At 40.0% G+C, this 23,283-nt stretch overlaps 1 protein-coding gene across 2 annotated transcripts in view; it reads left to right on the plus strand.

The window, feature by feature from the left end:
- The window catches only part of LOC126484217 (meckelin), a 221,669-nt gene that overhangs the window by 18,074 nt on the left and 180,312 nt on the right, over window positions 1-23,283 (plus strand). For both annotated transcript variants that reach the window (XM_050107630.1, XM_050107631.1), the window contains exons 3-5: window positions 733-1,037; window positions 1,382-1,606; window positions 1,698-1,997. In XM_050107630.1, the coding sequence (XP_049963587.1) occupies window positions 733-1,037; window positions 1,382-1,606; window positions 1,698-1,997 (830 nt within the window). The remainder of the gene's footprint in view (window positions 1-732; window positions 1,038-1,381; window positions 1,607-1,697; window positions 1,998-23,283) is intronic.

The raw sequence follows: 23,283 nt of genomic DNA on the forward strand, positions 1-23,283 counted from the left end.
TGCTCTTCGTGCAAACCATCCTGACCCTACACTTCAGCTAGACAAGATAATGCCCACATGGCAAGAGTTTCTACTGTTTGTCGTCATGCTTGCCAAACCCTACCATGGCTAGCAAGGTCATTGGTTCTGTCCCCAGTTGAGGACATTTGGAGAATTATGGGTAGGTCCCTCCCCAGCTCGGGATTTTGATGATCTGACATGCCATTTGTACAGAATTTGGCTCAATATCCTTCAGGACATCCAACAACTCTGTCACTCAGTGCAAAGCTGAATAACTGCTTGCGTAATGACCAGAGGTGGACCAATGTGTTATTGACTCGCTCAATTTATGAAACTGTTTCTTTTGACTAAATCATTCAGTTTTTTCTGAAATTGTAATTATTTGTTTGTATGTACACGTATATCGCATCTACTGATTTCTGCCCCATTAAGATAATTCCTTTGTGGTGAATCTTTTCTTTTGTCTTTGAGTGTGCTGTAAAGTATGGTTATAATTATTTGCTTAATGTAGGCAATACATCTATATGCAATTTGCCTTTGTGTGGAGGAGAAATGTTTTGCTGTTCATGAATGTTTTGCTTTATTTCCATTCACTACCCATATTATTGGTATCTGCTCTTTATAGAGAATCAACTTATGTTTCATGGGGAACATATTTTTTACTATTACGGATTAAAATAAATATACATACTTCAGTTTGGTAATGAACTAACTTAGTTATGTCTGTTTTAGTGGAGAGGGAACTGAATGGAAACTATTCTGACTTGCACTGCGTTAAATGTGCAAAAGGCACAGTTCCTTCAGTGAGTGGTAAAAATTGTGTCCCCTGCTCGAACAAACCATCTGTACTGGGACAGAGGCCTTGCAATTGTACTGGAAAGAACTGGCACCTTAGTGGTGATATGTGCATTCCAAGTTCGTTGTTTCTCGATTGGCCAGAGGAAGAAAGTGTGTTCACTGTGCGGTATGCTTCTGATAACAAAGTAGTGTCCAGTTATATAAAAATGAACCTACATAGAGCTGTCTACCTCTGCAAGGTATGTACTGAGAGCTTAAAAAATATTTTTTTCCTTCAGAAGTCCCTTTAAATATGTTATTATTGATCCTTTGAGGTTTGTGTGATATTCAATCCCTATACTTTCTTCACATATCAGTGTATTCCTAAACAAGATTATTTACTTAATAATTTTCAATAACATTAATATTTGTTTGGGACTACTGATTTTATGTATTTAATTTTAAAAGCCTGTCTTTAATTTTTGTGTTTTATCAAAAACTCAGTCGTTTCAGAGTAAAAGTTGTGTGTTGCCTTAATGCAGACATTATGATTAACTCACTGCCAAATCTTTAAATTCCTTTTATTAAAAAAATCGTTTTGCAGCTACACAATGTTTCTTCATGTCAGATGTTAGCTAATATGTGTGCAATGCTGCTGTATGATAATAATTACAAAGGCAGTCCATGTAAGCTTTTTGAAGATCGAAAGCTTGAACATGAGTGGAAGGATAATGTTATGCCATGGCTGCTTTATGGAGAGGGTGATGCACCAGCTGTGCTTTTCAGAAAGAAAATTTCTGCTGAATTTAATCTCCAACCAAATACAGAAGTAAGCAGCAATATTCTGATTTTCTGTTTTTTGTTTAATTTGCTGCTGTTTTTATTCATATTTTAAATTGGTTTTATCTCTCTTCCATCAGAGAAACACTATAAATCTGACTGCAGTACGATTCACTCCAGATGGATGGCTAAAGGAGATTTCTAAAGCAAAAGGCAACTTTTTGCAGCTGTGTCCTACTGTTTCTGGGGATACAAGCTCGCTTTTTCAGTTTGGAGCTCGATATCACCATTCTTGCACAATGCATGTCAGTGAAATGGTGGCACACAGAGACACAGAGTTCGTAGAGTTATATTTGCAGTATTGGACTGAGGGTGAATCTGTGCTCTATCCTATCCCTGTGCTAATTCTTAATATGAAAGCAAGAAATGCTAACAACAAGGTAAAACGTTTTTGATAACTCTGTTTAGAACTTTTAAAAAGATGTACCTTATTTGAAGTCATACTTTTGAGTAGTAACTGACTAAAAGTGTGACCATCATTTGCATGTAGAATGTGTAATATAACTACAAGTTGTGTGATGCAAGTTTTCTGAAGAGTTTTAGTATTCTGCTTTGCTGGACATGAATGATTCAGTGAAGACTTGACATTGTTTCTTTGTTACCTTTTAGTTGCTTGACCATTATTGTGTATAGGCCTAACTATGACAGACTTTGTCTGCTCATTATATAGCTATTACTATGTGGAAATTTAATACTGTTGTTCCAACTTCTCTTGAATGCATATGAGGCTCTTTCCGTTTTATAATCTGTATATTTTCATGAACACATACAACATCATTTACATAACATCAGACTTCTGTCAAAACATAACATCCATCATGAAACCTCTACGTGGAAGTCTATTGAAAGAATGAATATGAATAATATTTGCACAATGTCTGATTCACATCACAACTGTTGTTAAAAATATGTATTCCCCAAGGATCTGTCACTTCTCCAAAGTATGGCAGTGATATTAGAACCTGCTATATTTGTGTCCGTGTACGAGCTTCCTCTTATGAAGTTACTGCAATCATCATCCCATCCCAAAGACAGATGCTGTCTTTCACCATGGTTCTCCACAAGGCAATAAAATAACAGATCCACACAATCTTCAAGTTCTCGTCTAGGATAATTTATTTTATGGGTTTTATGGCTATAATTCACAAGTATCATTTGTCACACACCAGTCCTCTTGAGTGGTATGTAACAGCTTAGAGTCTTGTCTTTCTGTCTAATGTTCTGAGCTTTATGTTAAAGAAAAATTCACATCCATGCCATTTTAGGTAAGTGAAGTATCTAATTCCCAGTCATTTACTGAAACTCTAGTTGTGAGTGGACTCTTTTGAACCTGTGTGTTGACTGTGTGCCATCTTGGGAATGTGATCTCTGTGAGGGAAGGCAGAGTCAGAAGCATCCACTTGTGCTGCTGGGGACTGATTCAATGCTGCTGTCTGATAGACAGCTTTTGAGTGTTTTGCTTGCTTGGAGTGGGTATTGGTGAATGACAGTAATTGTGGGGAGATGTGAGTGTTTTCTTCCAGAACTTGCTTTTTTTAACTCTATCAGTGATCTCAAAACTTCAACTTGTTACAAGTGGATGTGAACTTTGTTTCCTGGGTTGTTGTAACAATTGACAGAATGTGTGTGGGGAAGAGGGGTTGGAGAGGGGAGGATATTGGTATTTAGGATTGTTTCTTCTTATAGTGATTCACATATACACTCTCTTATTGTGATTACAGAACTATAATGTTCTGTACATTCTTTGTGGACTGGAGTAATTACAAAGTGTAGCCTATCTCATGTCTGACTTTTGATGTGGTAAATTGGGAAATGTTACATTTTTTTTCCTCTCTCTCTCTCTGTGATTGAGTACACTGATATTCTTGAGGCTAAAATTCATTATGTCTCTTGGGGGTATTAACCTCGTTTACAGTGGTGCTGTGCACTCTGGGTGAGCTCGGTGTCCTATGCTATCAGAGGTGACATAGTAGCGATATTGATGATAAATGGTGGTGAGGTAAGGCAGTTTCTGCAAGGAAGGGCACAGTGATTGAAGGCTGAAATGATGGAAAGAGCTGAGACACCCAGGCAGCAGTGCTGCTATTCCTGCTTTTGTTGATGTCATCAGAATCACATAATTGGTGAGCTTGGCAGCTTAGATCTTTTTGAAAGAATGGTCAGGTTGAGACCACAAATTATGACAAAGCTAGATGAGTCTCTGCCACATTCATCCATGATTCTCCTAGTGGGATGTAACAATTGTGTGCTACTCGGCTCCTATTAAGCAGACCTGTGTACACAAAACTTTTCTTAATGATGGATTGCCATGATAGAATTCTGTGAACGCCATTATCTCCCAATGTTTTGTGTGGGCTGTGATGTGCTTTGTAGCTAAAGGTGATGTGTCAGTTTTCTAAACATTGTGACTAAAAGAATAAGATTTATAAGGCCATATAATGTTTACCATGTTTTAAGAGATCTTTTGGGAACATATTTATGTATGAACCACAGCTTTAGCTCTCACACTTTTTTTAATTGTATTTTTATCGCAAGTGAATTAAATTATGCTAATTATTTATGTACACCATAGGCACACATTACTCAAAATACAAACAAAGCAGGAGGTTTATTTTTTTCCTGTAAGTTCTTTACGCTATCACCTTTAAAGCAAACTGCTGAAAAAGATGGCGCTATAATAAATTGTGGTACAAAAATTTTTAAGTATGATTATCAAAAATTTTGGAAATGAATTAAGGGTTTTTCTTCAAAGAAGCATTTTATTTTCAAAAATAAGTCACAAGAGTAGCGTACTTTTTAGTTAAGCATGTTTTAAGACAGTATACAAAATGTCAGCTCTCTATCTTTATTAGTTTTTAGCCAAAATGCACCAGAACATGAAATAATTTAACTTTCAGGAAATTCAAGTTAAAATTAAAACATGCTTTTGCTATTAAACTTGCATAGCACTAATACATCCCAGGTCCATATTCATCTTATTTCCTGTGTTGTTCTTCCTCCTTTCTCTTTTTGACACATCTTGTTATTCTTGCTGCTTTGGTGGCTTCCAACGCTGATTTTTCTCCTTTGAAGAGTCTCCTTCGGTCAGTGGCTATTGGAATCTATGCATATTTAGTCCATCAGGCACTCCCATCAGTTCCATAACATTAAGCCTTTCCACTGCACTGTCATTGAAACATAGAACAACATCTAACACACCTATTTTCAAAGCATTTAAAAGGGGAGGCCACGACTTTGAAACGTGGATTTACAGTAAACTTTGTACACTCATAGTACTCCACGAGGACAACAAAACGTGTTAGCAGTAGCGCGTAATTCTCAAGCGTTACTGAGAAAATCGCAAGATAATTTCAGTCGCCAAATACATATGGCTGTGCGTGGCCATTTTTACCAGGAAGTGGCAGCAGCTGAGTGGTTAATGTTCAAGCCCCGTAATCGCTGGATCGAGTCCCATTTGTCACTTTTTTTTTTTAAATTTCTAACACATTCATTTTCTTTACTATTTATATTACAATTGATATAATGGGAAAAATATGTGTAACCGGATGAACTTTTATTAAATTTACAATGTTATTTGGCAGTCTACGAATTTTTATTAGCACAAATGATATAATATTCTTAACTATCAACTAGTAAACGACTAAACGCATAAAGTGATACTAAAAATGTATGCTTGTCCATGATTTGAGAAATCCCTTATACCTGAAAGGAGCCCGAAACTACTTGTTACCTGCAAGCTTTGACCGGCACAGACGGCTTTCGAAAGATGTACAATTAATCGTTGCTTTTGACATTACGAGTAGAAGTTGCATGATGGTATTTTTCATAGAAACATGGAAAACATAAAGTTAAACGGCACCAGCTGCATTGAATAAATCCTATGTTTCTGCATACGCAAAGTCTTTTGAGGTTTTTCGTGGAAAAGCAAACCTCGTTAACATTTTCAAAAACTTCTCTTTCAGCTGATAATTTGGAAGCAAACCATGCAGAATGCAGCATTTCCTTAAATATCGGCGCTAATAATTGGTCATGCAGTCTATCTATATCCGGATCCTGCTCCAGCTACTGCTGGGTCTGGGTGCTGACGAGTCCTCTCCATTTGGTTTGGTCCTCCCACCACTTTTCTTTCTCCGCATGCTGCTGGGTCACACCTCTCCTTTCCACAGATATTCTCACTCCAATTTTCCACCGTGTTCTTGGGTGCCCTCTAGGTCTTTTCCCATCTATCTTTAGTTCTTCCATAATTTTGGGGAGTCTCTGCCCATGCATCCTCTTAACATGCTCATACCATCTTAATCTCTTTTTTTCAATTTCTTATCTCATACTGTCTTGTTTAAGGTCCTTTCTAATCTCTACATTCCTTACTCTGTCCATTCTTGTTTTTCCCTTAACTGCTCTGAGAAATTTCATTTCTCCTGCTTGCAGTCTACTCCAGTTCCTTTCTGTCGTTGTCCATGTTTCTCCACCATAGGTGACAATAGGGAAGTAATAATTCATATACATAAGGAGTTTTGCTTTTTTTCTGAAACTTCCGTATTCCAACTCAGGTGTTTTATTGTTTGGTAGAAATTGCCTCCCTTCTGTAACCTCCTATTAATTTCGTTAGTTATTCTTCAATCCCTAGATATTTCACTCCCTAAATAAGTGAAATTTTCTACCACTTTGAGGGGTTCTCCATTCAAGGTAATAATTCCGTTGATCCCTTTCTCTCTTCCAAATACCATTACTTCACTCTTATCTTTATTTATTTTTAATCCACACCTTTTCATTAGTTTCTTCCACACATCAAGTTGTAACTGTACATCTACCTCTTTATCACCCCATATTACCATATCATCTGCAAAAATCATATTTTTTGTCTTTTTCTTTTACTATATCTTTAACTGCCCTATTCATTCCCTCCATCACAACATTAAAAAGTGCAGGAGATACTTCCTTGCTTAAGTCCTTGTCTTATTTCGAAGTATTCAGAGCTCCCCAATGGTGTTCTAATTCTACAATTGTGTCCTCTGTACATTGTCTTTATTACATTAATTTATCCATCTTCTACATCTATCTTCTTCATTTCTTCCCATAGTCTTTCCCTGTTAACTGAGTCATATGCCTTTTCTATGTCTATAATAACCATTATCACCCTTTTGTTTTACTCCCAACTTTTTTCCATCAGTTGACAGATAATAAACATCAGGTCGATCGTGCTTCTTCCTTTCCTAAACCCGTACTGTTCTTCACTCAGCTCCTTTTCTGTCTTTTCACTTATTTGATTTAGTAAAATTCTTTCAAAAATCTTGGATGTATGACTCATAAGGGTTATTCCTCTGTAGTTTTTACAAAGTCTTTTATTGCCTTTTTTGAAGATGGGAACAATGTCTCCTCTTCTCCAATCGTTAGGTATTGTACTATTTCTCCACACACTTGATGGTACTCTATACAGCCGCTGCATTCCCACTGGACCTGCTGCTCTTATCATGTCCACAGATACTCCACCAGGTCCTGGGGCTTTTCCCCCATTCACCATCTTCACAGTTATTTCTTCCAGTGTAATTTGTCCTAATTCTGCTTCCCAACTTCTCTCAATTTCTCCATTATTTGTTGTTTCCTCGTGTACCTGCTCCTCAGCGTTTAACAATTTCTTAAAATGTTCTTTCCAGAGATCTTTTATATTCCCTGGATCTTCAATCACGGTACTGCCCTCTGTTTCCATTTGTACTGGTACTTCAGAAACGTTCCTTTTATTTTTCATCATTTTATAGAACATTTTCTTATTGCTCTTCACATCTTCTTCAAGTTTTTTTGGAAATACTTCCCATGCCTTTTTCTTTGCTGCTTCCATTATTTCTTTGCACTTCTTCTTTTCCTCTATATATTTTTTATGGCCTTCGTCATTTTTAGTTTTCCACCACTTTCTCCATGCTCCATTTTTTTCTTCTGACTGCTTGGATTGTGGTATCATCCCATCAACTTGTCTGTCTTACTTTTTCCTTTCCAGGTGTTCTGCCACATACTTTTTGTGCTGCTTCGACTGAAGTGTCTTTGAATAAACTCCATTCTTTTTCTACATCGCAGAAAACTTCTTTTGGAAATTTTTGTGTGATTAATCCTCTGTACTTCTCAGCACTTTCACTCTCCTTCAGTTTCCAATCCTGTATCCTCATCACTTTCTTCTGTTTTCTATTTTTCACACACTTATTCATTTTCCTTTGTCCCACCAGTAATCTGTGGTCTCCTTCTGCACTCACACTTGCAATTACCTTCACATTTGTTACCTTCTCTCCCCATTCCCTATCTACTAGAATATAGTCAATTGCACTCTTAGTTTTTCCATCCCAACTGTATCTGGTGATAGCATGACTTTCTCTCTTCATAAACCACCTGTTTGCTATTTTCATTCCATTCCTCTAGCACAAATCCAGGAGTCTTTCCCCTTTTTCATTTCTGCCTCCATATCCAAAACATTCCAACAATCCCTTTCTGTCTTTGCCTACCTGTGCATTAAAATCTTCCATCATTATATTAGCACTCTCTATATGGTTTTCTAACTCATTTTCAAACCCCATCTTCTCTTCTTCACTACATCCCGCTTGAGGTGCATAACTCTGGATTACTTTTAGTGTTTCTTTTTGGAATCTCAGGTTTAAGATTATGATCCTGTCTGATATATATCTCACACTTTCAATACAGCTTTGTACATTCATATTCACCATCACTGCCACACCATTTCTTCCAAACCTGTTATTCCCACTCCAGTAAAGTTTTCCTCCTCCTCTCAAATTCTTCTCACCATTTTCCTTCCACTTTGTTTCACTTAATCCCAATATATCTAACTTTCTCTCTGTTAGTACATCTGTCATTTCTTCCATTTTTCCATTGTGGGTTAATATATTAAGGGTGCCAATATTTAGCTTATTTTTTAGTCCAGTTGGTTTCATCTTCTTGTACTTATTAATATCATCAGGGCTCCCATCATTCGCACCAGTACTTGAAAAAACAGTGGGGTCAAATCCTTAGGGGTTCGTTGCGAGGCTCGTCTGTGTTTTGAAAGTAATATATGAAGACTTTCCTACTGGCTTGCTAGGCCTAAGGCAAGAAAGGATTTTCTGTTGGGGTTGTCTCCCTTAGCCTTTGGAATTTCTCCTCCACCACAAGGCACTGGTTCCCTTCTCATTTAATCCCCAGAAAGGAGGGTTGCCTCATCTGCCAGCTAAGCCATTCCAAAGTCTTGGTTCTCCGCCGTCGCCGCCATTAAGGTCTTCACCCATGACCCTGGGCATGGGTTCCGTGTTATGCCCCACGGGATTGGGTCCCTGCCCGAACTCAGCAATCCTAGCACTCCGGCCTACTGAAGTGCAGGATGCCCACCCCCGCGACGTGGACGTGCCAGACAGGAATTCCTCTAGTGGAGGAATGGGGACGGGGACCCTACCTCCCTGGAGCCGCGTTAATGATTGTGTATGGTGTCACAATCAAAGGTTGGTCATGCAGTATCAAGAGCATTTTAATAACATCTTCATCAGAATCAATTTCTCATTCTCTTTCAATTAAATATGAACAGTTTTGAAGAAATGGACAAGCATACACTTTCAGTATCACTTTATGCATTTGGTTGTTTACTAGTTGATAGTTATGAATATTATATTATTTGTGATAATAAAAATTTGTAGACTGCCAAATAACAGTGTAAATTTAATAAAAGTTCATCTGGTTACACGTATTTTTCCCATTATATCAATTGTAATATAAAACTGACAAACAGGACTCGATCCAGCGATCCAGCGATTACGGGGCTTGAACGCTAACCACTCGGTTGCTGCCGCTTCCGGGTAAAAATGGCCACGAACAGCCATATATATTTGATGACCAAAATTATCTTCGGATTTTCTCAATAATGCTTGAGAAGTACATGCTACTGCTTACACGCTTTGTTGTCCTTGTGGAGTACTATGAGTGTACGAAGTTTACAGTAAATCTGTGTTCCAAACGTTGTGGCCCTTGTTAGTCCTACTAGAACAGTTTTTGGTATCTGTTTGTCTAATAATCTTGTGTCACAAAGATTCCTATATATAGATTTTATAACTTCCATTATAGCAAATGGCAAAGAATGTTGATGTTGTAGATATCACCTTGAGTTATAGCCCTCTGCTAACCACACCTTGAATCACTGCCAAGTGAGCAGAGTGCATAGCGTGGGTTGTCACCTGTGGAGGATTTGTGAAAGAAGATAGCCCATACTGTCTTTTTCATTCCCTCAAGGTCATTTTTATTTTGTCCTATGGATTGTCCATAATAATACTGCAACCTGCCTATTTCTCCATCGGTAAGCCGACCAAATCCACTAATGCACTTATCATCAGCTAATTTCTTTCCCTTCAAATTCCTCTTCAGGTTCCTCAATCTTGTAACTAATCCTTTCTGGACATGTCCAACACACTCCATGTTTTCAGTATTTGTGTCAGCATATGGTTTGGAGTCACAACCTTTTTTTGCGTCTTCATCTCATAGGTAAGATGTGTACATCACATTATATTTCTCCACTGACCTGTGAAATACCTTCACATCAACCTCAGATTCCATACTTCCACTATAACCACTAAAGTTAATCCAACATTTATGGTTTTCAGTTCCACTAGTACAGCCATGGCAGTACTTGGTAATACATTCCACATCAATGACTTCACCATTGCCCAAGGAGGTAGCTATCACTACACCATTTAGGGATCTATGGCCTCTTTGTTGCCAGGATGCATCCTGGGCTGCAGACATATATGTATTGCTGTCATTCATGTCCACACTTTCCTGAACAGCATTTTTCATACTGTCATTTGCTACTTCTTCTAAAGTCTATAGAATAATTTTATTGTACCTGTCAAATCTTGTAGGCGGAGGTAAGTCCATAAAAGTGCAGAAAATTTGTGCACTTCTGTACCTTTGCCTATACACCTCACAGCATAAGCAAGTTTAAGATTTGTGTTATACACTCTCTGTTTAGTTACACCACAAGTATAACCACATTTGCTTAAATCACAAAAATTACAAACAATTCTTAATTTTGATGCACAACCTCTTCTAGCATGTATCTCTTCTAGCATGTGGTGTGAAGGTAGTTACCTTCACAGCACTATTGCCACATTCATTACTCTGCAAAGCTTTATTTATTAGTTCAGATAGAGTAGAGGGTTCAACAATAACAAAACCTAAATCAATAATTGGCGACTCTACATTATGAGGATTAATAAGTCAAGCTCATTGTCCAAATATTTGTAGTACTTGGAGTAGTTGAAGCTGATTCAAGTGTTGTATCATGTTGTACGAGGGTTGCCCAGAAAGTAATGCACCCCATTTTTTTGCTCAGACGAAAACATTTCTATGAATGTGAAATGTTACAAATCTATTATTTGGATAATTACTATTAAAAACAGTCTTGATCACGATTTATTTATCAAGGTGACCGGTTTCGACCACTACTGTGGTCATCTTCAGACCATTGAGTAGGAACCTCTTTCTGTTGGAGAATCACTACTCATTGGTAAGATGTGTACATCAGTAGTGATTCTCCAACAGAAAGAGGTTCCTACTCAATGGTCTGAAGATGACCACAGTAGTGGTCAAAACCGGTCACCTTGTTAAATAAATTGTGATCAAGACTGTTTTTAATAGTAATTATTTATAAGACATTGATCACTGCTGTTCCCATAATTCATTCAAAAGTAATTCTATTATTTGGAGTCTCCTGAGTGAGTGCGCCAAGTTTCCGTCACTTCCAACAGGTAGCGTAGCTACAGGACAGTTTCAAAATGGCATTTGTAGGTGACATACATTACAAGCAAAGTGCCGTCATTGAATTTCTCACTGCAGAGAAAGAAACTGTGGGGAATATTTGTAAATGCTTGTGAAAAGTCTATGGAGCTATCGACAGAAGTACAGTTAGTCACTGAGCACAGAGGGTGAATGATCAGAAGGTTGTTTGGTGGAGCTCCATAGTTTGCAGCGGTCGTGGAGACCGTCCATGGCTGTCACACCTGACATGTTTCAGCGAGCTGATGTTGTCATTTGTGAGGACAGACACCACTCTTCGAAGATATTTTGAGGATGATGAGGAGGTGATTCGCACAGTGAAACACTGGCTCCACCACCAGGACAAGGATTGGTACCGATAGGGCATACACAACCTTGTTTTGCGGTGGAAGAAGGCCATAGAACAGGATGGAAATTACATGGAAAAATAGTTTGTGTAGATAAAACACTATTCTTTTGTGAGTGTAATTCTCATATGTTCAACAAAAACAATTGTTGAAGAAAAAAATGTGGTTCAATACTTTCTGGGCAACCCTCGTATTTCAGTATTAGCTGAGTTAATCCACTTGGTGAACCAATTTCCATAATATGTACATTATTTAACACCGAACTTCTTAATTCTTCCCAGTGCTTTCAAGTGGAATAAGAAACTCATGCACACAATACTTCTATGTAAACAAAATACTCGCGCCAAAACAACAGCAGACAATGACAAACAAAAGATAAGCAACTATAAACATTTTTCAGATTAGCCAACTTAAAGGACTAAAAAGTCATAAAAATGGAACAAATGAGATCAAAACTTTATTTTTAACAGTAATGACTATGTGCCACGGGGATGTCGTAGTGTGTGCAACCACTTTTAAATTCCTCTAAGTTTGGTACTTTCTGTGGTCCATTTTCCTGGAAGCAAACCTTTTCTCCTTCAGAGAACTATGGAGAATTTTGTAAGAAAAAAATTAAAAAATTGCTTTTTTGACAGTTATTTACATACAAGTCCCCTTAAGCTAAAGCACAATATAACTCAGAGGACAAATGTATTTATTTAACCTGATGTGACTAGGGCCGTTATGCCCTCCCTTATATCAGACCAGGGTTTCACATATATGGTACCTTTTTACGTCATAATTACCTGAGAAATAACAATTTCAACATGGCAAGTAATATTAAAATAATTTGATTGTCTGAAACTGACTATAAGGTAATAGAGTTAATACTGGCAGTACATGGATTACTGCAGTTACTACCACTGATAGTGATAATAGTAAGAATGAAAATAGTGAGAATAATAATATTAATGTGGTGGCAGACATAAGAAGAATTAACGTTGTAAAAAATAGATGTTTTTTGATATAACGAGTTCTAGGGAAGAGGAAATTTAAGGATGTTGCATTGGCTAAGAGTAGTGGAAGATTGGGTTGGAAAGAGTGATGTATAAGGGCAACAGGTGCATACAGGGACAACGGTGATCCTTATTGTTGCTCTGATAGATATGTCATTAACTGTCTTCTGAAGCTGGAGATGTTTTCCAGTTCTGTGGGAGGTTATTCCAGAGTCAGGTTCCTGCTACTGAAAAGGATGTCAAGAAACAGGCTGAACAATGGAATGGGTCTGATAGGATTTTGCTCTGATGAGAGTGAGTTTTCTTCCGTGTTGTTCAGACAAGAGCATTAAGGTCAAGGAGAGCTATGAAGAACAGTGTTTATTGATAAGATGGTAGAGAAGACAGAGGGTATGGAAATCTCTGCCCTTGCCTGCACAGAGCCAGGATAGCTGTTAATATTTTGATGAAATGTGGTCAAATAGTCGAACGTTACAAATATTACAAACACAGGTGTTCATAACCATTTCCAGATGTTATGAGCTATCCTGAGAAAGGCCTGTAATTAGTGACTGGAGGTATGAGTATTTGTACAAGTCCTTTTCAGGTCAGGAGGGAAGAACTTTTTATATTTTTGTAGGGCTTGGAGAGATGCTGATGCTTTCTTGCACAGTGCAGTTACATGCTAAGTCCTGTTTAGATTTTCATTTATTATTACTCCTAGACTCTTTGCTGAAGAAGAGAAATTAATATTTGTTCCAGTTAGAGTTAAAGGTGGTAGGGATTCCCAATATTTCGGGCTTGTGAACCTAGAATGACCAACTAGTACTGCTTGGGTTTGGGATGGTTTGAGCTTTAACCCTGTTTCTCGCACCCGTTTTTTGTAGTGCACACAGGTTGGCACTGAGATTCTTGATAGCTGTCTTCAGGTTTTTTGATTTTGCACTTACATACTAGTAGATGTCATCAGTGTACAAGTGCTATTTGCAATAGGATAAAACCAATGCCGTATCATTTACATACAGTGAAAAGAGTGTAGGACATAATACTGAACCCTGAGAGATGCCCAATACTACCTGCCTCCACTGTAGCTTTATGGTGCCGGACATGACGCATTGCTGGAGAGGCGTCAGACGCGAGTGAAACCGTTGCTCTGCACTTGGTGAGAAATTTAGGCTGCTAAGTTTGGCAAGTAAAATGTCATAGTCAACAGTACAAAGGCTTTACTGAAGTCTAAGAAGCACATGATAGTTGTGTGTTGTGCATCCCAAGCAAGCTTCAGATCATCTGTTACCTCTATTGAGGTAGATGTGCTGTGCTTTGCTGCGAAGTTTATGGAAACCTGATTGGTATTTTTCTAGTTGATTACCTGTAGTTAGGCAGTTTGTTAGCTAGTCATGGACTATATGTTCTAAGACCTTGAATAGTGCAGGAAGAATGAAAATAGGTTGATAATCAGAGGGTCCTGTGGTGACATTCTTTTTGGGTAGTGGCTTAACCAGTCGCTGTTTCCAGGCCTCAGGGAGAACGTGGTATTAACGAGTGGTTGAAGATATCTGTTATAGTGGGCAGTGAATAAAAGTCTCTTGGTGTACATGCCGCATAAATTCAGGATAAAACTCCAAGCTTTCAACCACTACCTCCATGGTCGTCGTCAGGGCTAAAACTGACTGTCGTAAAATGGCGATGCTCCCACTTTTATATGCAAAGGACGGCTTCTGATTGGCTGGAAAACATCATAGCAACAGCGGTATCGCACATAGTGAAGTGGTGCCCTCCACTTCCATAGATGTAGTTTCTATCCCGCGTTGCTTGCAGCGCCATGCGTTGAATCAGGAGGTAAAGTGCGGGAAGTTTTCCTCTGCAATTTTTCTTTATCCAGTGCACTCTTCCAGGTGTTGCTAAGTGCATAGCCATTGTCTCTGTTAAAGTTATTATCGCTAAGTCTAATTTTTGACTGCTTCCCAGATCACAGAGTCCCAGTAATTCGATGCATGGGATTTGGTCCCTACAAACATATATTCCACTTGTTCATCTTCATTATTGTTTTATGGATGTAGCACAGTAGGTGATAAATCAGAGTGAATGTACGACCCTACACCACCTCCTCATTGGTTAGATCCATTGTGTTAGAAAGATGTATCTGTCTAGATGTAGTGAACTTGTGGAAAGACTTAGTTTGACCCAGGCTTCTGACAGAAGTATTACAGAGATGTGAGCATTGTGAAAAATGAACTGGCAAAGATTGGACATTTGCATGTGCATTATGAAACTTAATACATTCCGGCGCAAAACTGGTGAGGATATCACTGGTGCACATAGTGACTCTGGGCCAGTGAAAGTGGGGTAACAGTGCATAATGTGGCACTCTGCGGTAGGGGCAGTAAGGGAGCAGCACTTCTAGAAGTGAAAAGCGGCAGGTGTCTTCAAGAAGAAGGGAGATATTATAGCTAAGGCTAGCTGGCATTGTACGGCTCATTGAACAGCAACTGGACACAGGAAGAGGAACTCACTAAGCAGAACTGGAATAATGTCTGGACTACAGTATTGTAAGCAAGATAAACAGTAATATGGTAATAAGCCATAAATAAGAATGGAGGTAGAATAGTATATTAATTGTCAGAATCAGAGCCCTGTGAGACAGGTGACATAACACACTATATTGGTATTGGAAGTATGAGAATTGAACACAAAATTTATAATTAGTACTAAAAGTAAACCTAAACAAACAAAATGATAACAACAGGAAACTGTTTTAAGGAAAGTATTGTTGTTGCTGTTCTTGTGGTCTTCAGTCCAAAGACTGGTGTGAGGTAGTTCTCCATGCTACTCTATCCTATGTAGCCTCTTCATCTCCGAATAACTAGTGCAACCAACATCCTTCTGAATATTTTTGCTGTATTCATTTCTTAGTCTCCCTCCGATACTAATTTGGTGATCACTTGATGTCTGAGAATGTGTCCTGTCAACTGATCCCTTGTTCTAGTCAGTTTGTGCCATAAATTTTATTTCTTCCCAATTCTATTCAGTACCTCCTCATTAGTTATGTGATCTACCCATCTAAACTTCAGCATTCCTATGTAACGCTACATCTAAAAAGCTATTTTCTTTTTGTCTAAACTGTTGTATCATCCATGTTTCACTTCCATACATGGCTACACTCCATACATATACTTTCCGAAAAGACTTTCTAACACTTAAATCTATTTTCAAACAATGGAAAATCCAGGATGGAATGTAATATATTATAAAAAGGAAATTTGTAGCTCGCAATGTAGTGTCGCAGATAGGTACAACAAAAAGACTGTCACAGATAAAGCTTTCGACCAGTAAGGCCTCAGTTGTCTGAGGCTGCAGTCATGTGTGAGTGAGTTGCATTTGCATGTGTGTGTGTGTGTGTGTGTGTGTGTGTGTGTGTGTGTGTGTGTGTGTGTGTGTGAGAGAGAGAGAGAGGGAGAGAGAGAGAGAGAGAGAGAGAGAGAGAGAGAGAGAGAGAGAGAGAGAGAGAGAGGGGGGGGGGGGGTTCTATTTTTGACGAAGGCTTTACTGGGCAAAAGCTTTATTTGTGACAGTCTTTTGCTGTGCCTATCTGCAACTCAGCATCTCTGCTATATGGTGAGTAGCAACTTTACTTTTTCATAATATTTTTAAATCTATTTTCAGTGCTCACAAATTTCTCTTCTTCAGAAACACTTTTAATGCATTGCCAGTCTGTATTTTATATCGTCTCTGCTTCTGCGATCATGAGTTGTTTTGCCCGAATAAAAAAACTCATCTATTGTTTGAAGTATCTCATTTCCTAATCTAATTCCCTAAACATAACCTCATTTGTTTTCCTTTTGTAAATTTTCATCTTATACGTTCCTTTCAAGATACTATCCATTTCATTCAACTGCTCTTCCAAGTCCTTTGCTGTCTCCCTCAGAATTACAATGTCATTGGCAAACCTCAAGGGTTTTATTTCTTCTTCCTGGAATTTAATTCATACTCCAAATTTTTCTGTGGTTTCCTTTACTGCTTGCTCAATGCTTCTCAAACATTACTGTCCTTTTTATGCCCTGGACTCTTATAACTGGCGTCTGGTTTCCGTACAAGCTGTAAATAGTTTTTAATTCTCTGTATTTAAACCCTGCTACCTTCAGAATTTCAAAGTAAGTGTTCCAGTCAACATTGTCAAAAGCTTCATCTAACTCTACAAATGCTGTAAATGTAGATTTGTCTTTTCTTAACCCATCTTTTAAGATAAGTCGTCGGGTCAGTATTGCCTCACGTTTCTACATTTCTCCAGAACACAAATTGGTCTTCCCCAAGATCAGCTTCTGTAAAGAATTTATGTTAGTATTTTGCAATCATGACTTATTAAACTGATAATTCGGTAATATTCACAACTGTCAGCATCTGCTTTCTTTGGAATTGTTGTTATTACATTCTTCTTGAAGTCTGAGGGTATTCCGCCTGTCTCATATGTCTTCCACACTAGATGGAATAGTTTTGTCATTCTTGGCTCTCCCAAGGCTGTCAGTATTTCTGATGAAATGTTGTCTAGCTCTGGGGCCTTGTTTTGCTGAGGTCCTTCAGTACACTGTCAAATTCTTCTCACAGTATCATATCTCCATCTCATTTTCATCTGTCTCCTCTTCCATTTCTTTAATGTTGCCTTCAAGTTCATCTCTCTTGTTGGACCCTGTGGATGGTAGGTTGGTTCTCTCATGCTAATAATAATCATTAGCCATAGGAGGAAATTGGAATTGTTGTAAATGTTGTTCGCCGTCATTTACAAGAGCCTGGCAACTATTTCTGTGGTCAGCCAGAAAGTGATGGAAAACATACTGACCATAGTTCTCAGTCTACAAGTCCACATTCTTGTCCAGCCCTCTGAAAGAAATGTTTCTATTCTCTATTTGCTCAGTGGGATCATAAATGAAGATTTGGAATTCTAATTGATACATATAGTTGGTAAAGTTTCACATGCTCAACATTGTAATTATTCATTATGTTCATACTGACAGTAAATCTCTCTATCCTAAACAGCACTATGAGCAGTTCAGAAGCAACCTCTATGGTAAGCACCTACTAAATCTTCTTTCACCCCGACTATTGATAATCAAAGGAAATGCTTGCCACAAATACGGAAGATAATTGTCAACACTTGCCACGTGTATTTGTTAACATTATGGGTGGCACACTAACAGTTACTTTCGCAAAATCTAAGCATCCAGGATGGTGTACAGTCCTTGCGAGTCCCCTTTCTATCATTACTGAAAGTAAGCATTTTCTACAAGCCTATCTCTGACGTCATCCGAGGCAGTGCACACTCTGGTGTTTGACTGCTGCAAATCTTACTGTGGTTGGGTGCGAAGTGAAGCCTAGTCTTGCCTCTCAGGCTGTATTTATGTATGTGGCACAACAGACGCCCAAGGGAACACCTGCTGTCATCTGCCCTATGCACACTGCAGCAGTCTTTAAACAGCCACTTTCTCGGACACATAACATTTAATAACAATGCTGTGAATCAATTTAGAATCTTTGTAATTTTTGCATGCATGTACATAAGTTGGTTAAAATCACAGAAAGTTTTAGCTCACTTGTATTAAAACTTTGCCTTCTAGAATTTTTCGAATGGAACTGACAGTAGAACGTAACCTCTGAACTACAACTTTAAAGAGACCTTGTATTGTTTGTTATTAACATCACGTGCTGTAACCAAAACTTTCTAGCGTTAATATACCAGATGCTTAATCTATACAAATAAGAACATCAAAATATCCACGGTCACCCGGTCTACAGTGTCCAACAGGCACAATATATTGGCGACCATACATGTCGCCATCATCAGGTGAACTGACGGACTGAGCTCCTGTGAACATGCCGGTATGGAGATCCGTATGCTATGGCTGCTCAGGGGGAACTGGGTTCGGTCGCGGCGGTGGCCGATATGAATACCCTCCACCCGCGGCACACTCCCTCCGCCATCCGCACCCCGCGCCACAGTCACGCAGTGGAACAGATTGCGACGGCATCTGAGATGACATTGGTGTGATGGCTCTGTCCGCCGTGGTCGTCACAACTATACGTTTGCTCGATTTACTCTTGATTAACCCAATCGCTGATTCCCAAGCCTTGCTAAGATTATAGCCACAGTCACGGTTTATGAGGTCGTCATTGGTGCGAATTTCGATGGCCTCTCTAACAACGCTGTCCCAGTATCTCGACGTCTGTACCAGAATCCTCGTGCGTTCATACTCCATAGCGTGATTTTCCGACAAACAATGTTCAGTGACCACCGACTTGCTTGGTTACATCAGTCGAGTGTACCTCTGGTGTTCATGGCATCGATCCTCGACGGTATGCATCGTCTGACCAATGTACGACTTGCCACATTGACACAGAATCTGGTACATGCCGGCCTTCCTCAAACTGAGGTCATCTTTGGCGCTCCCCACCAGTGCACGAGTTTTATTCGGAGGACGAAACACAGTTCCGACCCGGTGTTTCTTCAGAATGCGGGCGATTTTCCCCGAGAGTGCGCCTGTATATGGAATAAACGCAGTGCCTACCTCCTCCCTCGTGATTTCATCCATCTCCACAGGTTGTGCTGTAGTGGTTGGGCGGAGAGCACGTTGAATCTGCCACTCTGGGTACCCATTTTTTCGAAATACAGTTCTCAGATGTTCCAATTCCTGGGGTAGACTCTCTGCGTCAGAGATAGTGCGCGCCCTATGTACTAGAGTTTTAAGTACCCCATTCCTCTGTGAAGGGTGGTGGCAGCTGTCTGCGTGCAAATAGAGATCAGTGTGCGCTGTCTTCCGATACACCCCATGACCTAGGGTGCCGTCAGCCCTTCTCTTGACCAAGATGTCAAGGAAAGGTAATTTACCCTCCGTTTCAGTCTCCATAGTGAATTTGATGTTGGGGTGTATGGAGTTTAGATGTGTAAGGAAGTCAAGGAGTTTAACCATACCATGTGGCCAGATGATGAACGTGTCGTCCATGTAATGGAAAAAGCAAGTAGGTTTCCATTCAGATGACGACAGGGCTTCCTCCTCGAATTTCTTCATGTACAAATTCGCTACCACCGTTGAGAGTGGACTACCCATGGTGACTCCCTCCGTTTGTTTGTAGTATTCTCCATTAAAAATAAAATACGTGGAAGTCAAGACATGCCTAAAATGTTCAGTGGTCTTCTCGTCAAACTTCTGACTAATCAGTTCTAGTGACTCGCAGGGGTACTCTCGTAAACAAGGAAATGATATCAAAACTCACCATGATATCTGACTCATCCAACGTCCTTGAGAAGCGACCACGTCTTATTATCCACCTTCTTTGTAGGGTCAATGCTGATCTTCCAGTAGGAATTGTCATATAGCAGGCTCTGCATCTTATCTGTGTAGTCCTTATGGGAGACAACTACTGTAGCATTGCCTTTGTCAGCCAGTAAGACAACAATTTCAGAGCGCTCCCTCAGATCACGAATGGCCGCCCTCTCTTTACTGGCGATATTTGACTTCATCGGCTTGGATTTCATCAACTCACGACAACTTTCGCGATGTATTTCCGCAGCTGATTCAGGCGGAAGTCGAGCTGCAACCTATTCAACAGGTTTGTCAAGGAGACGTGAGAACTTAGCTGTTTGATTTCCCGTTGCCTTCTTATGGGCGGAGAACAAGACGAGGTCGCTTCTCAAGGACGCAGATTTACTGGAGGGTGACGCTAAGAAATTGTTACTCCAAGGTCCGGTACCGCCTAGACTATATGGACTCTCGAAGATTCACAAAGAGGGGGTACCATTACGCTCCATTGTCAGCAACATCAGGGCACCTAAATATTTGTTGGCCAAATACCTAATGGGAATATTAAGTCCTTATGTGGGTAAATGCCCTCATCACATCTGTAATTCCATGGATTTTGTTAAACGCCTTGATAGCTTCAGGTTGGATGAGTCAGATATCATGGTGAGTTTTGACGTCGTTTCCTTGTTTACGAGGGTACCCCTGCAAGAGTCATTAGAATTGATTAGTCAGAAGTTTGACGAGAAGACCACTGAACATTTTAGGCATGTCTTGACTTCCACGTATTTTATTTTTAATGGAGAATACTACGAACAAGTGGAGGGAGTCGCCATGAGTAGTCCACTCTCACCGGTGTAGCGAATTTGTACATGGAGAACTTCAAGGAGGAAGCCGTGTCGTCATCCGAATGGAAACCTACTTGCTTTTTCCATTACATGGACGACACGTTCATCATCTGGCCACATGGTATGGATAAACTCCTTGACTTCCTTACACATCTAAACTCCATACACATCAACATCAAATTCACTATGGAGACTGAAACAGACGGTAAATTACCTTTCCTTGACTTCTTGGTCAAGAGAAGGGCTGACGGCACCCTAGGTCATGGGGTGTATCGGAAGACAGCGCGCACTGATTTGCATTTGCACGCAGACAGCTGCCACCACCCTTCACAGAGGAATGGGGTACTTAAAACTCTAGTACATAGGGCGCGCACTATCTCTGATGCAGGGAGTCTACCCCAGGAATTGGAACATCTGAGAACTGTATTTCGAAAAAATGGGTACCCAGAGTGGCAGATTCAACGTGCTCTCCGCCCAACCACTACAGCACAACCTGTGGAGGTGGATGAAATCACGAGGGAGGAGGTAGGCACTGCGTTTATTCCATATACAGGCGCACTCTCGGGGAAAATCGCCCGCATTTTGAAGAAACACCGGGTCGGAACTGTGTTTCGTCCTCCGAATAAAACTCGTGCACTGGTGGGGAGCGCCAAAGATGACCTCAGTTTGAGGAAGGCCGGCATGTACCAGATTCTGTGTCAATGTGGCAAGTTGTATATTGGTCAGACGAGGCATACTGTCGAGGATCGATGCCGTGAACACCAGAGGTACACTCGACTGATGTATCGGAGCAAGTCGGCGGTCACTGAACATTGTTTGTCGGAAAATCACGCTATGGAGTATGAACGCACGAGGATTCTGGTACAGACGTCGAGATACTGGGACAGCGTTGTTAGAGAGGCCATCGAAATTCGCACCAATGACGACCTCATAAACCGTGACTGTGGCTATAATTTTAGCAAGGCTTGGGAATCAGCGATTGGGTTAATCAAGAGTAAATCGAGCAAACATATAGTTGTGATGACCATGGCGGACAGAGCCATCATACTGACGTCATCTCAGACGCCGTCGCAATCTGTTCCACTGCGTGAGGGTGGTGCGGGGTGCGGATGGCGGAGGGAGTGTGCCGCGGGTGGAGCGTATTTAAATTGGCCGCTGCCGCGACCGAACCCAGTTCCTCCTGAGCAGCCATATCGTTTGGATCTCCATACGGGCACGTTCACAGGAGCTCAGTCCGTCAGTTCACCTGATGATGGCGACATGTATGATCACTGAAATATTGTGCCTGTTGGACACTGTAGACCGGCAGTTCATCCGTGGATATTTTGATTATCAAATGCGCTGGGAGAAACTCACGAATCACAAATAAGAACATAATTGTTCCAAATTTAGTTTTCAGTTAAGTACATGAAAACTGTTAGAGGTAGATTAATGGGTTCACATAATTATTATTTTTATGTTGAACTGAAATATCATCAAATTTTCACATTTCTAAGTCTAATATTTAGAGTCTACACTTTTTCTTAAAACTGTGGATTCTGACCAAAATATTGCTGTAATCACATTGAGACTTGTACCAGTTAATTTTGACATACATCTGCACATTATGACCAATTCCTGGCTTCCTAACTTTATTATTTAGCGCCACTTATTTTTTTCTTAAAACGATGTATTTAGGTCAAATATTGACCTAATCAATCTGATACTTGACAGTTTAAACATTATTACACTAAAGCATATGTTGACAAAGTTTCAAAAAGCAACTTTAACTTTTAATTTCATTCTTAATTATGGTGCAAACTTGTGTGCTACGCACAGATGCTTTATGGTGATGTGGTGCTACTAGCAGTGAACTGGGATATGTCCCGGGACACTCACTCGCCTCTGTATCTCTCAAACGATACAGCGCTTGTTTCGCCACAACCCTTATATACTCGTTCCACCTTTTTGAGCCTTTCCTTCTTTGCTTGGGACTGGTTTTCCATCTGAGCTCTTGATATTCATACAGCTGCTACTTTTTCCTCCAGAGGTTTCTTTAATTTTCCTGTAGATGGTATCTATCTTTGCCAACGGCCTTGCTGCAATTGTTACACCAGTTCCTGTCAGATCACCAAAGTTAATCAATGTCAGGCTGGGCTAGAACTTGGACGGGTGACCATCCAGTCTACCGAGCATTGTTGGCAAGCGGGGTGCACTCAGCCCTTGTGAGGCAAGCTGAGGAGCTACTTGATTGAGAAGAAGTGGCTCTGGTCTCGGATATTGACATATGGCGAGGAGAGCGGTGTGCTGACCACATGGCCCTCCATATCCGCACCCAGTGATACCTATGGGCTAAGGATGACACGGTGGCCAGTTGGTACCATTGGGCCATCATGGTCTGTTCGGGAGAAGTTGGTATTTAGATTTCCTCTTGTGAAAT

The sequence above is a fragment of the Schistocerca serialis genome, chromosome 6 (genome assembly GCF_023864345.2).
Source record: "Schistocerca serialis cubense isolate TAMUIC-IGC-003099 chromosome 6, iqSchSeri2.2, whole genome shotgun sequence".
Lineage (NCBI taxonomy): Eukaryota > Metazoa > Arthropoda > Insecta > Orthoptera > Acrididae > Schistocerca > Schistocerca serialis.